Source organism: Oncorhynchus keta, chromosome 2, assembly GCF_023373465.1.
Source record: "Oncorhynchus keta strain PuntledgeMale-10-30-2019 chromosome 2, Oket_V2, whole genome shotgun sequence".
Taxonomy (NCBI): domain Eukaryota; kingdom Metazoa; phylum Chordata; class Actinopteri; order Salmoniformes; family Salmonidae; genus Oncorhynchus; species Oncorhynchus keta.
This window is the reverse complement of record NC_068422.1, coordinates 47,404,215-47,418,359: the sequence shown is the minus strand read 5'-3', so window position 1 is coordinate 47,418,359 and position 14,145 is coordinate 47,404,215. Positions and strand designations below refer to the sequence as shown.

The 14,145-nt window shown below is 42.1% G+C and overlaps 1 protein-coding gene across 1 annotated transcript in view; it reads left to right on the top strand.

The window, feature by feature from the left end:
- The window catches only part of LOC118401477 (cilia- and flagella-associated protein 46), an 85,581-nt gene that overhangs the window by 43,252 nt on the left and 28,184 nt on the right, over positions 1 to 14,145 (top strand). The window contains exons 36-47 of the mRNA XM_035799018.2: positions 214 to 366; positions 558 to 758; positions 869 to 975; positions 1,233 to 1,415; positions 1,548 to 1,680; positions 3,724 to 3,921; positions 8,664 to 8,852; positions 9,028 to 9,156; positions 10,389 to 10,571; positions 12,410 to 12,583; positions 12,909 to 13,006; positions 13,376 to 13,452. Coding sequence (XP_035654911.2) covers positions 214 to 366; positions 558 to 758; positions 869 to 975; positions 1,233 to 1,415; positions 1,548 to 1,680; positions 3,724 to 3,921; positions 8,664 to 8,852; positions 9,028 to 9,156; positions 10,389 to 10,571; positions 12,410 to 12,583; positions 12,909 to 13,006; positions 13,376 to 13,452 — 1,825 coding nt within the window. The remainder of the gene's footprint in view (positions 1 to 213; positions 367 to 557; positions 759 to 868; positions 976 to 1,232; positions 1,416 to 1,547; positions 1,681 to 3,723; positions 3,922 to 8,663; positions 8,853 to 9,027; positions 9,157 to 10,388; positions 10,572 to 12,409; positions 12,584 to 12,908; positions 13,007 to 13,375; positions 13,453 to 14,145) is intronic.

Sequence of the window (14,145 nt, the reverse complement as noted above, 5' to 3'; positions counted from 1 at the left end):
ACGAGCATTATTAATGGTTGTATTTTTTCATTGCCTTACCCAGAGTTTTGCAGCCCATGAACAATCCTTTAGATTTACAGTATGTACAGACTTAACCTATTGAGTTCATTCCATAATTCCATATTTTCCATGAGGTGCAGGGCCAGGGGATTGAATAGAATTCAGGGATCAGAATTCTGACATTGCTGCCTTTATACATTTCTCTGTTTACAGAAGTCTAAGGTTGACCACATCTGTCTGTCTGGGAAGCAGTGTGGGGATCTGTGGAGTCAGGATATCTGGCTTGATAAGGCTGAGATATGCCTTGGTATGGGACTGTACCAACCCGCCAGACAGCTATTGGCAGAGGCCCATCTGGTGGCTAAGGTTATTTAATTTTGAGTAATTTTGTCAATAGTTTGGTTTTCAATATTTCTCTTAAGTAGTCCACTGCATATTTGTGAAGTGTTTCTCTGTTTTGGTTGAAATGTGACTCGTATTTATGTGTATGTGAAGTCATAACAGTTTAGCAATTCACTTTTATTCTATTTTTGTGGTCTCTTGTATTGTGTACTCAGGAGCTGGGAAATCAGGCTGCAGCAGGGAGGAGTCTGCTCTCTCTTGCCATCCTGGCCAATAAGGAACAGAACCACTCTCAGGCCCTGGCACTGCTGGAGAAGGCCCAAGACATGGGAGGTGATGAGGACTTCTGGTACAAGCTCACCCTGGCCCTGCTGACAGCTACAGTGACCCAGAGGGGCCAGGATATAGATACCAAGGTGAAAACTATTCTATTTTATTCTATTGAAGCTCCTACAAGCCTCTGCTCAATTGTCTCCTCTGAAGCAAATATTGTCCTTTTCAAAGTGACCACTCTCTCCCGTTACAGACATATCAAATAGTAAAGCAAGGCTGTGGAGCCCTGAAATCGATGCTGGAAAAGAGGCATAACCGAGCTCCCGCGCTCAGGTTCCTGATCACGTCTCTGGAGAGCAGGTAAGTCTCTTTGATGTCTGTGTTCTCCACATTCAGTCCTGGAAAGCTTCTGGGTTGTGCAGGCTGTCGATCAAGCCCCAGTGTAAATCACCTTATGGTCCAGAGTGAAGACTCATCACCTTGATTAGTTTGATATTTGAATCAGGTGTGGTACTGCAGGGTTGGATCAAAAGCCCTGGAGTACAGTGTACTCCCCTGTGCTGTGACCAAAACAGACCCCTAGATGTCATTGACTCGCTGTGATGTCTGTCTTTCAGAGGGGCGGTGGAGTGTCTGCATGCAGCCAGCCCTGTCGAGCCAGGTGAGGCTCTGTCCACCCAGTCAGTACAGAATCTCATGGCTGCCTGTGACACCCTGAGAGAGAGCACCAGTGAGTTCCTCCGAATGGGCCACAGAGAGCAAGCTGCTGAAGCTCTCCTGGAGCACGCACAGGCATTGAGGTCAGACATCAACACAACACATCATAGTATGATCTATCCAATTTGGGATCAATAACGTTCATTCATTCATTCTTGTCGACAATTCCTCTGTTGGTCCGCTTCAAATCATTCACAGCATGTTCTACTTTGTAGGATATTGGCTAAACACACTGGCAATGAGGGAAAACTGCGCCACCTGCTGGATGCCTACTCCTTCATGCAGCAGGCCGTCTCTGTACAGGAACATGTGGTTCTGAACGCCCAAAGCCTGTTCCCATCACAAGAGGTAAAGCACATGCTGTATACCTTCCCAATATCAGCCTTCAAGTCAGAACATACCATACAGTTCAAACTCTTAGGTAATAATTTGGACCTATTTTAAAACACGTTGTAATTTTACAAATCATCACCACCAGGTTGAGTCTAGTTATTCGGTTAGATTCTGATGTAAACAGAAAACAGAACACATTTATTTATTTTATAATTTTTACCCCCTTTTTCGTGATTAAGATCTTGTCTCATTGCTGCAACTCCCCAACGGGTTTGGGAGAGGCGAAGGTCGAGTCAAGCGTCCTCTGAAACATGACCTGCCAAACTGCGCTTTTTATTACCCGCTCACTTAACATGGAAGCCAGCTGCACCAATGTGTCGGAGGAAACACCGTTCAACTGAAGACCAAAGTCAGCCTGCAGGCGCCTGGCCCGCCACAAGGAGTCGCTAGAGCGCGATGAGCCAAGAAAAGCCATCCCGGCCAAACCCAGACGACACTGAACCAATTGTGCGATGCCCTATGGGACTCCCGGTCACGGCCGCTAATGACACAGCCTGGGGTCGAACCCCAGGCTGTAGTGATGCCGCAACACTGCGATGCAGTGCCGTAGACCGCTGCGCCACTCGGGAGGTCAGAACGCATTTATTGGAGCCATATCTCAGCAGTGTTCTTCATTGTGAAGGAATTTGTCTTAATAAGTGTGCAAATCCTATTTTGCTCAGCTGTTACAGTTCCTCAAAACAGAGTTCTGGCTATCTGTCCTGGAACTGAAAGCATTTGCAAACATATTACACTCTATTTAGAGAGTAACTGAACATGTTGACAGGGTTGAGATATTAGATTTGCTTGTGAAAAGTCCATATATGGCTTGTCAGAAAGCCTGATTCGCTGCTTGGACTCCTGTCGACCCAGGGCTGCCAAGTCCAAGCCAGTGCTGCTAAATTATTTATTGAATTCATTTTGCCCTTTGTTTCACTAGGGATCTACATTGTTACATTTTCCAAATGGATGATTTAATTATAGAACAAGGAATTCCTGAAAAGGACAGAACCATTCATTATAAAGCAGATAAATATACCTATAAACAAGATAAACCTGATCTGCCTGTTAATACTCGCTCAATAAAAATGGCATAATCCGTTTTTTTTTTGCGGAACATGGTATCTCAGCCAAATCATTACTGAATGTGTGTGGACTCTGGTGAATCCACCTATTTGCTCCAGACCTCAATTCATATCCGATATAGCCTACAGAGTAAACAGACAGACAGACACACACACACACCCGTTTGAGTTGTTTTTTTCAGTAACACCTGATGGGTAAGGGCCAACTTTCAAACAGGCCAACATCCAAACTGCCTTATGTAGAAAAAGCATTCCAAAAGTCAATGTCAAAGACAGAGCAGACATGACTTGCACACTGCAATTTTGAAGTGCATCTTGATCTAATCCTGAAAGGACATTGAAATTGCATCTTGCTTCATTATTAAACCACCTGCAGAAATCCGGAAGAATCCAGTTAGCTAGATGCAATCTACTTTGACGGTCCAATTCTGCATTTAGGATTAACAGTCTATAGCCCTGTGCTTTCAGCAGATGGTACTGCTGCCCCAATAAGTTACATTGAAATGACATACCAAATATGAAAACAGGAGTGTATATGAATTCACTTACTCTCGTGGAACCAGAGAATTGCATATAAAGTCTGTCACGCAAGATTTGAGTTTATTTGACCCAATCTCCATTTGTTTCTTGGTTACTTCCCTTTCGTTACTTTGTAAATGAAGGTGTCACTTTTGTTCAGTCTGAAGATGTACATCGATATACGTTTATCTTCTTCATGAACTTTTCCATTTCAAAGGAAATCAAATTCAGATCTAAGGCTTTTAAAGCTATCCTGCACTGGGTTGAAAAATGAGCTGGGCACAATAAGACATTTTAACTTCTTGCATTTGCATTTACAGTGGTGTCTGTGCATGTGTTCTTGTTGTTGTAATGTGTCTGTCATAATCTTTGTCTATTTCTCGCTCTCTCTTTCTGCCCTCTGTACCTTCCACAGTGTCAGCCCTTGTCTCTCCCAGCCACGAGGAGGCTGTTGCGGGTCAGACTGGCTCTGGCTGAGCTGTCCTTAACCATGCTGGAACAGGTGTGTGCTGAGGAGAACAGACTAGCTCTGGCCCAGGACAGGAAAGCCTCTGTGGAGAGGACCGTGGAGGAGTTTGTACGCATTACACCAGACCCCGGCTCTGTAGAGCAGGTAAGGGCATAGACAGAGGTCGTGTCCAAATATACATACTTGCGTTCTAAATAGTAGGCTTTTTGGGTATGCGAACATATTGAACGTTTTATAGTATGTGACATTTCTGAAATGTTTTATGCTTTAACTTCTTGCTTTGAGCCATCCCGGATCCGCGATCGTGACTACAGCCTCAAGCCCATTACCATAACGCAACGTTAACTATTCATGAAAATCCCAAATGAAATTAAATAAATCTGCTAGCTCTCAAGCTTAGCCTTTTGTTAACAACACTGTCATCTCAGATTTTCAAAATGTGCTTCTCAACCATAGCAAAACAAGCATTTGTGTAACAGTATTGATAGCTAGCGTAGCATTTAGCGTTAGCATTCAGCAGGCAACATTTTCACAAAAACCAGAAAAGCATTCAAATAAAATCATTTACCTTTGAAGAACTTCAGATGTTTTCAATGAGGAGACTCAGTTAGATAGCAAATGTTCAGTTTTTCCTGAAAGATTATTTGTTTAGGAGAAATCGCTCCTTTTGTTCATCACGTTTAGCTACGAAAAAAACCTGTATCCAGGAGTGTAATTCTATTCGCAAGCTCATTAGCATAACACAACGTTAACTATTCATGAAAATCGCAAATGAAATGAAATAAATCTGCTAGCTCTCATGCTTAGCCTTTTGTTAACAACACTGTCATCTCAGATTTTCAAAATATGCTTCTCAACCATAGCAAAACAAGCATTTGTGGAACAGTATTGATAGCTAGCGTAGCATTTAGCGTTAGCATTCAGTAGGCAACATTTTTACAAAAACAAGAAAAGCATTCAAATAAAATCATTTACCTTTGAAGAACTTCGGATGTTTTCAATTAGGAGACTCTCAGTTAGATAGCAAATGTTCAGTTTGTCCAAAAATATTATTTGTATAGGAGAAATCGCTCCGTTTGGTACATCACGTTTGGCTACCAAAAAAAGTAGACAATTCAGTCATCAAAACGCCAAACTTTTTTCCAAATTAACTCCATAATATCGACTGAAACATGGCAAACGTTGTTTAGAATCAATCCTCAAGGTGTTTTTCACATATCTCTTCGATGATATATCGTTCGTGGAAGTGTGCTTTCTCCTCTGAATCCCATGGGAAAAAGCCTGCAGCTGAAGATTACGCAACAATTTAGACAAAGGACACCGGGCGGACACCTGGTAAATGTAGTCTCTTATGGCCAATCTTCCAATGATATGCCTACAAATACGTTACAGTGCTGCAGACACCTTTGGCAAACGGCAGAAAGCGTAGGCTCATTCAGTGCACATTCACAGCCATATAAGGAGACAATGGAAAACAGAGCCTCAAAAATTCTGCTCATTTCCTGTTTGAAGTTGCATCTTGGTTTCGCCTGTAGCATCAGTTCTGTGGCACTCACAGATAATATCTTTGCAGTTTTGGAAACGTCAGAGTGTTTTCTTTCCAAAGCTGTCAATTATATGCATAGTCGAGCATCTTTTTGTGACAAAATATTGCGCTTAAAACGGGCACGTTTTTTTATCCAATAATGAAATAGCGCCCCCATAGGTTGAAGAGGTTATATACCAGGATGTCATACTCATTTCGCTTTTCATCAAGTAGAAATCGCTGCACATTGTTGAGGAAGAGAATCATATTTTCATACTCACTTGTGTTTGACAACAGTTAATAATCAGAATAGGGGATGTCCTCTAAAAAAATGAACGATTAGCAGCGAACAAGTGCGATTTTATAACCTATTTGGTTTGCCTGGTTACCTAGCTAGCTAATAGTCAATGCCATGGCAAGCAAGGTAGGATCTAAGCTAGCTGGCTAGCCTGTTATGCTAGTGACGATGCTTACTGTTTAGCTAACTAACGTCAGCAAGCTAAATACAGTGCCATGCGAAAGTATTCAAAACTGATAGAAACATACCCCAAGCGACTTACAGCAGTAATCGCGGCAAAAGGTGGCGCTACAAAGTATTAACTTAAGGGGGCTGAATAATTTTGCACGCCCAATTTTTCAGTTTTTGATTTGTTCAAAAAGTTTGAAATATCCAATAAATGTCGTTCCACTTCATGATTGTGTCCCACTTGTTGTTGATTCTTCACAAAAAAATACAGTTTTATATCTTTATGTTTGAAGCCTGAAATGTGGCAAAAGGTTGCAAAGTTCAAGGGGGCCGAATACTTTCGCAAGGCACTGTATATAGCTCTGAGTCTGGCTGGCACTGGCAGGAGTATGGGGTAACGTTAGTTACAGCATGGTGAGGGTGAATTAAATTCTTCAGCATCTTGCTAGCTAGCAACATTAGAAAAGCTAGCTGCAGTTATATATTGGCTGCCTAGCAACATGACATAATTTCTGGAGGCAGTGTTAACACAATTTGTGTTAGTCCACCAAGGCCAGCCCAACCTGGGTTGACTTCAAAGTCCCAATGGTAACGGGGATTAAGCCAGTTCCAATGTGATCGGTACCCCTCCCCTTGGCCCTAATTACCCCTTCAATGTTTTCAGATCTGTAAGGTGAAAGCAATATGGTGGAAGCTTTACCACTACACCTATACATACTCTTCAGACATGCTAACATCAAGGGATTAGTGCCAAGGGGGAGGGATAGGGAGAAATTTGAGACTCGTGGATAGACATAGCGAAAGAAAACTACTGGCCTACACAGTTATTGGACAAATTACAAACAAAACTAGTTCCTAAATTCTGGGAGGCTCATTACAAGTCAATGCCCGACTTGTGAGAGCGGGATAGGAGATTGCCGATTTCATCAACCAGCACTTTGAATTGTAAATGTTCTATCTAATATTTATGTGTGAAGCTAATGATTTGGCTCAGACAGGGATGAGCTCATATTATATGAGCATGCAGACTGCAGAGCACACACACTCCTCTGGTCGATCTTCAGTAGTTCTGTGGGAGGACCGCAATCATGTCTGTCTGATAGTAAAGGGCTTTTCTTCCAAAGTGAAATCTCCACCACTATAATGACTGATCTGATCAATACTGGCAGTGATTAAGCTTATTGCTTGATGACTTGCTTCATGTTGTTTCTCTCTGTTGCTGCTCCCCGTCATATCAGCTCCCCCATGAAAAAAAAACGAAGCGAGATCTCACTTTGAGTAAGATCTGGTCTGTAGCTACAACCTTTAAGGTTTTTTGTTGTTGTTGAGAAATGGCCCGTCTTCTGCAACCAAGACTATTCATTAAACCAATGTGTTTTCGAGTTGGAGGAGTTTGTGTTTGTTTTTAAATTCCCGAAGTTGGTACACGGGAGGGAGAACCTCCTTCCTTAGAGGAAGTCCAAGTTGGTTTTGGAATAAGGAATAGGCCTACCTATTGTGTAATGACCGACGCCGGGGTGGAGAAGCAGGTATGGGGAGTTGAACATTTAATGCGGAACAGACAGGTAAGAGGACAGGAACAGTGTCAGCACAAGGGTATACAAATACATACGAACATTAATGTAGAAGCCGGGAACAGAGCTGGGAACCAGATAGATATAGGGAAGGTAAGGACAGAGGTGATTGAGTCCAGGTCAGTCCAATAATCGCTGATGCGCGTGACGGGAAGCCAGGTGTGCGTTATGATGATGGCAGGATTGTGCAATGCTGGGGTGTCTGGCGCCCTTGAGTGCCAGGGGGGAAGAGCTGGAGTGGGCGTGTGTTATGTTTTTCTTCCTGGGAAGGAGAGGCGGACCAAAATGCAGCGTGGTTATAATTCATGGTTCTTTAATAATGAAACTATACATGAATAAACTACAAAACAAGAAATGTGAAAACCCAAAACAGTCCCGTGTGGTACAAACACTGACACAGGAGACAACCACCCACAAAACCCAACACAAACCAGGCTACCTAAATATGGTTCCCAATCAGAGACAATGACCAACACCTGCCTCTGATTGAGAACCATATCAGGCCAAACATAGAAATAGACAAACTAGACATATAACATAGAATGCCCACTCAGATCACACACTGAACAAATAAAACATAGAAACATACAAAGCAAACTATGGTCAGGGTGTGACAGCGTGACATAGTGCAGTAGTTCCCAACCAGTGTACACTCACTTATAAAAGTGACCTATGGAATTTTGACTTGGGGCACTAGTGCCGGTCAGATAATACATTAAATGGCACATGGTTACAACTGTATCGTTGTTTCAAGTCCAGTGTGCTCAGGCTGTTATTACATTTGTACCGTTTGATGGGTCATTTTTCTTAATCTGAAAACCATTAGCAAATCTGATTTAGGTTTAGTCAGTCATTTATTTGTTAATACATGGCTCTGGGCGTAGCTCTACGACAGCCTTTGCCATAGGAACAAACGGAGCATGACATTGTGTCCGTGATTGCACCTTTATAATGCCTAAAACCGCTCATCTGTAGCTCAAACTGTTCAAAACTAAGACCTATTTTTACCAGAGCTACATTTTCTTCTTAGTGCAGATTCCCGGAACGCTCTTACAGGGGTACACACAAATTAACATGAGTAAGGAACTATCAAAACGATGAAAATATTTCAAATAAACCCTATTTAATGTCTAAACTTTAGTCACAGAAAATAGATGATTTGCAGTGTTGGATCAGATGAGATGGTCATTACCACTAAATAAATTAATAGGGACATTTTAGGTGTGCTGCAGAATTTTGTATTCCATCTCCCTCCCTTCCTCCTTTATACATCCCTCCATTTCCTCTGTGTCTCCCAGTAACCACCCCATCCCCTTTGTAGGAGTGGATAGCTACAGGGAGGACCCTGGGGCAGGTGGCTTTGAGCCAGCTGGCCACGGTCAACTTCCTGTCCCTTGACTGTGTGGAGACCAGAGCCAGCTCTCTGAGCCTGATGGGGAAGTGCCTGAGGCTGCTAGCCATGCAGAGAGACCCGCTCTACCCCTTCACCCTCTGGGATGGACACAACCTGGTACAGACACTGACAGACAATACCAAAAACAGTAAAAATGTACTAAAAGTAACTTTTAGGAGGGCTTAAAGTGACTTTTAGAGATGTCATTCCTCTTCACAAAAATCTAAGAGCTCAAAAAAAATGTGTCAGCATTCATGACCAGATTGTAAACTAATCTTGATTCTATGAACAGGAGGAGGACCGGTCAGAGTCTAAAGCCAGCCCTGAGGAGGAGGAGGAGGAGGAGTTAACCGGAGAGAATGGCCTAGAGTCAAGCAGAACGGAGCCCAGACAGTACGCAGCCAAATGTGCTGAGTTGCAGGTACTCTATAGTCTACCTGGAATCTTTCCTCCACATTAATCTGGTGTTTTTAGACAAATCTAGTCTTTCTTGGCTAGTCTTGATATAACTGTAAAAGACAGTCTTTATTTTAAAAGTAATCCTGGTAAATCAGAAGTAATATTCTCTCGTAAAAGTTTGTCGTTTTCTGTTTTACTTTTGGGGAATGCAATTAACAAATGTGATTATCTTAGTGCAAGTGGTGGAAAAGGTACCCAAAGTGGAAAAGGTACCCAAAGTAAAGAAACCTTCAAAGAAAATTACTAGAGTAAAAGTCACCCAGTAAAATACTACTTGAGTAAAAGTCTAAATGTACTTAAGTATGAAAAGTAAATGTAATCGCTAAAATATCCTTAAGTATCAAAATAATATATATATATTTTTTTTAAATTTACGATAGCCAGGGGCACACTTCAACACTCAGACATCTACTAAGGGAGCATTTGTGTTTAGTGAGTCTTCCAGATGAGAGGCAGTAGGAATGACCAGGGATGTTTTATTGATAAGTGTGTGAATTAGACAATTGTCCTGTCCTGCTAGGCATCAAAGTGTAAAGAGTACTTTTGGGTTTCAGGGAAAATGTAAGGATTAAAAAGTATGTTATTTTCTTTAGGAATGTAGTGGAGTAAAAGTAATATAAATAGTAAAGTATAGATACCCAAAAAAAACTACTTAAGTAGTATGTTAAAAGTATTTTTACTTAAGTACTTTACACCACTGGTGCAAAGGAAGGAAGCAAAGTCTCCTCCCTCGCAAACGGAAACTCTTGGCCAAACCCCTCCCTTCCACTAATTTCACCCGTGTTTATCATGTTGTTTTTGTTTTTACGATACAGCCAATTTGGACTTTGTGACTGTGGAATCTAGTGGAAACCGTTTATCATCCGCACACAGGCTTGAAAATCACTGCACCAGTTTAATCACCGCCTGCGTCCAATCCCGATTCATCCAAATAATCAATGACGAAAACCCCAAACCAAGAACTACTGTTGCTCGTGATCTCGCCGTTTCATCTGTCCACGAGAGATTATATTAAAAGTAACCTAAGAAGGTCAAGTCCATCCAGAAATGTTACTCTGAAGTTGGTGCAATAGATTAATAGCAGCAGGTGGCATTATGATAGCATGGTGGCATGCATAACTTGAAGCTACTTGTTTTCTCTCTCTGTTTGTGTGTGCGTGAGCGCATGTGTGTACGTGTGCCTGTGTATTCCAGAGAAGAAGACGTTCTGCCCGGCAGCTTCTGGCTCAGGCCAGTGAGACTTTAGCACAGGCCATCAGCCTCTCCCTCCAACACAAACTCCCAAGCTCCATCCTCTCAGAAGCCTGTCTCAACATGCTGGAGTGTCACGGCCAGTTTGACCCCTGTGCCACTGGTCAATACCTGGCCTTGCTCCAGGTACAATATGTACAGTTGAAGTCGGAAGTTTACATACACTTAAAACATGTTTTTCAACCACTCCACAAATTTCTTGTTAACAAACTATAGTTTTGGCAAGTCAGTTAATACATATATTTTGTGCATGACACAATTCATTTTTCCAACTATTGTTTACAGACATTATTATTCACTTATAATTCACTGTATCACAATTCCAGTGGGTCAGAAGTTTACATACACTAAGTTGACTGTGCCTTTAAACAGCTTGGAAAATTCCAGAAAATGATGTCATGGCTTTAGAAGCTTCTGATAGGCGAATTAAACATAATTTGAGTCAATTGGAGGTATACCTGTGGATGTATTTCAATGCCTACCTTCAAACTCAGTGCCTCTTTGCTTGACATCATGGGAAAATCAAAAGAAATCAGCCAAGACCTCAGAAAAACAATTGTAGACCTCCACAAGTCTGGTTCGTCCTTGGGAGCAATTTCCAAACGCCTGAAGGTATCACATTCATCTGTACAAACAATAGTTTGCAAGTAAAAACACCATGGGACCACGCAGCCGTCATACCGCTCAGGAAGGAGACGCGTTCTGTCTCCTAGAGATGAATGTACTTTGGTGCGAAAAGTGCAAATCAATCCCAGAACAACAGCAAAGGACCTTGTGAAGATGCTGGAGGAAACGGGTACAAAAGTATCTATATCCAAAGTAAATTGAGTCCTATATCGACATAACCTGAAAGGCCGCTTAGCATGGGAGAAGCCACTGATCTAAAACCGCCATAAAAAAGCCAGACTATAGTTTGCAAATGCACATGGGGACAACGACCGTACTTTTTGGAGAAATGTCCTCTGGTCTGATGAAACAAAAATAGAACTGTTTGGCCATAATGACCATCGTTAGGTTTGGAGGACAAAGGGGGATGCTTGCAAGCCGAAGAATACCATCCCAACCATGAAGCACGGGGGTGGCAGCATCATATTGTGGGTGTGCTGTGCTGCAGGAAGGACTGGTGCACTCTACAAAATAGATGGCATCACGAGGCACGGACATTTTGTGGATATATTGAAGCAACATCTCAAGACATCAGTCAGGATGTTAAAGCTTGGTCGCAAATGGGTCTTCCAAATGGACAATAACCCCAAGCATACTTCCAAAGTTGTGTCAAAATGGACAACAAAGTCAAGGTATTGGAGTGGCCATCACAAAGCCCTGACCTCAATCCTATAGAAAATTTGTGGGCAGAACTGGAAAAGCGTGTGCGAATAAGGAGGCCTTCAAACCTGACTCAGTTACACCAGTTCTGTCAGGAGAAATGGGCCAACATTCAACCAACTGTATTGTGGGAAGCTTGTGGAAGGCTACTCGAAATGTTTGACCCAATCTCAACAATTTAAAGGCAATGCTACCAAATACTAATTAAGTGTATGTAAACTTCTGACCCACTGGGAATGTGATGAAAGCAATCAAATCTGAAATAAATCATTCTCTCTACTATTATTTTGACATTTGACATTTTTAAAATAAAGTGGTGATCCTAACTAACCCAAGACAGGGAATTTTTACTCGGATTAAATGTCAGGAATAGTGAAAAACTAAGTTTAAATGTACTTGGCTAAGGGGTATGTAAAACTTCCGACCTTAACTGTATGTGTGTAGGGAGGGGTGTTTGTGTATATGTGTACATGCATGTGTATGTCTGCATGTCTGCTATGCAAAGTGTGCGTAGTTAGAGGCTGTCTTGGTCACTGTAAGATTTTGTGTCACAGTCTAAATGTTTGTGTGTTTGTGTCCCTACTCTCCTTAAATTAGATAGTGTGCTTTTGATAATCTCTGTTAATCTCTATTCCCAGAGCTGCTCCTGCACAGCTATGATGGCTGACATTCTAAGATCTGCTTGCACTGACACTCGTGTGTCCCAGCTCTCTGCGCTACTCAACCTACACAGCAACCTGCTCCCTTCACAGGTGGAGACCCCCACTAGTCTGCTGAAGGGAGTGGAGGACTCACTCAATGGCCTCTCCAAGGTACTGTCCCACAAAACACCCTCAATACAACAGATGTTTTCTAGGCATCATAGATTCACTTGAGCTCCCATTACTGGTTCCCCATGAATGTATTGAAATAGATTAAATATGCCTTGTTTTGTTTCACACATTGAACGCCATGTGGTCCCTCTGTGGTGCATCTATCTTTCTCAGCTGGCTAATTGCCCTTTAGAGAGTGTTCATTACAAGCTTCTCATAAAGAGTATGTATTTGCAGTTGCCATTTCAATTATGTATCAACATAAATAATGTGCACAGTATAAATGGGTAAAAAATGGATCAACATGTCACAAATCTGTGCCCAGACCTACAGCCACCTGACCATCAACCCAAGTCACCTGAGTCTTCTGGGAGAGCTGCCCTCTAACCTGAAGATCCTGCTGCTTCAGCACACACAAGACAGGTACATGTCAACGCGGGCATTTAGTCTGTCTACCGTATGTCAGACACACACAAGCCCACGAGTCTCCTCTGGCCCTATCTGTTACACTGGCTCACAGTCTGTCATTTTATGACCGCGTGGTCACATTTCACATTGGGTTAGTTAACACACATTTTCTGGAGCTGGGTGCAATATTTGATGACACCACACGAGGGAGAGTCTCATCCTATGTCCTCTGTAGAATCAGCACAGTCGGGCTCCTGCTATACCATTTAACATACTTTACTGTAAATGCCAAACATACTTTACTGTGAATGCCAAACATACATATAAAGTTCAGTCGTGACACAGTTTGCATGGCAAATAGGTGAAATGTGTGTTCTTTTTTAGGTCAACTCTCTATGGAGCTTTCTATGAGAGGAGCAAACTTACAGAGAGTCAGAGAGGGAAGGCCATGCAGGTTTCTGGTGAGGCTTCTCAACCTTTGAGATATTTTCATGTAGTTCATGTTCAGTAGGTGGTATCCAGTAGCACGCTTGCATTTATGGAATAAGAAGATGGATGCCAACCTTTTAAAGGTTTATTATTTATTTTTGTGTGTGGGTGGGTGGGATTTTCATTGCTATGATATGCAATTCGTTTTTTTAAGACTAGGCAAGTATTCCATTGATATACTGCAGCAATGCACTTAAGTGTTATCAGCATTCAGAATTAAACTATAAAGAAAGAAATCATTCCAGCGTAACATTTAGTATGCCGGGTCTCTCCCTAACAACGGTGCCAATGAAAAGTTGAGAGCTAATTAAGACGGACACATGCAAAGATGAACACTGAATAGTAAGATACCTGGACACCTTTCACCTTTTGTCTGCAGCTGCTAGCCAAGCATGGGAATAGTTGATGTTCGAATTCCAAAAAAACAAAGTAACGCTTGCATATTACCTCCTCAAATGACCTTTCGGTAGAATCTGCTGTTCGAAAAATGCACAGGCTAGCATCTGTGCTTGTTTCGGGAGAATGAGATATACCTTCATCACAAAGAAGAGGGGAAGGGATGGAGAGAAAGGGTTCGTACGGTCTTGAATATCCTGGAAAAGTCATGGAATTTTAAAATGGTGTTTTCCAAGCCTGGAAAAGTAATTCACTTCATAATTTCTGTT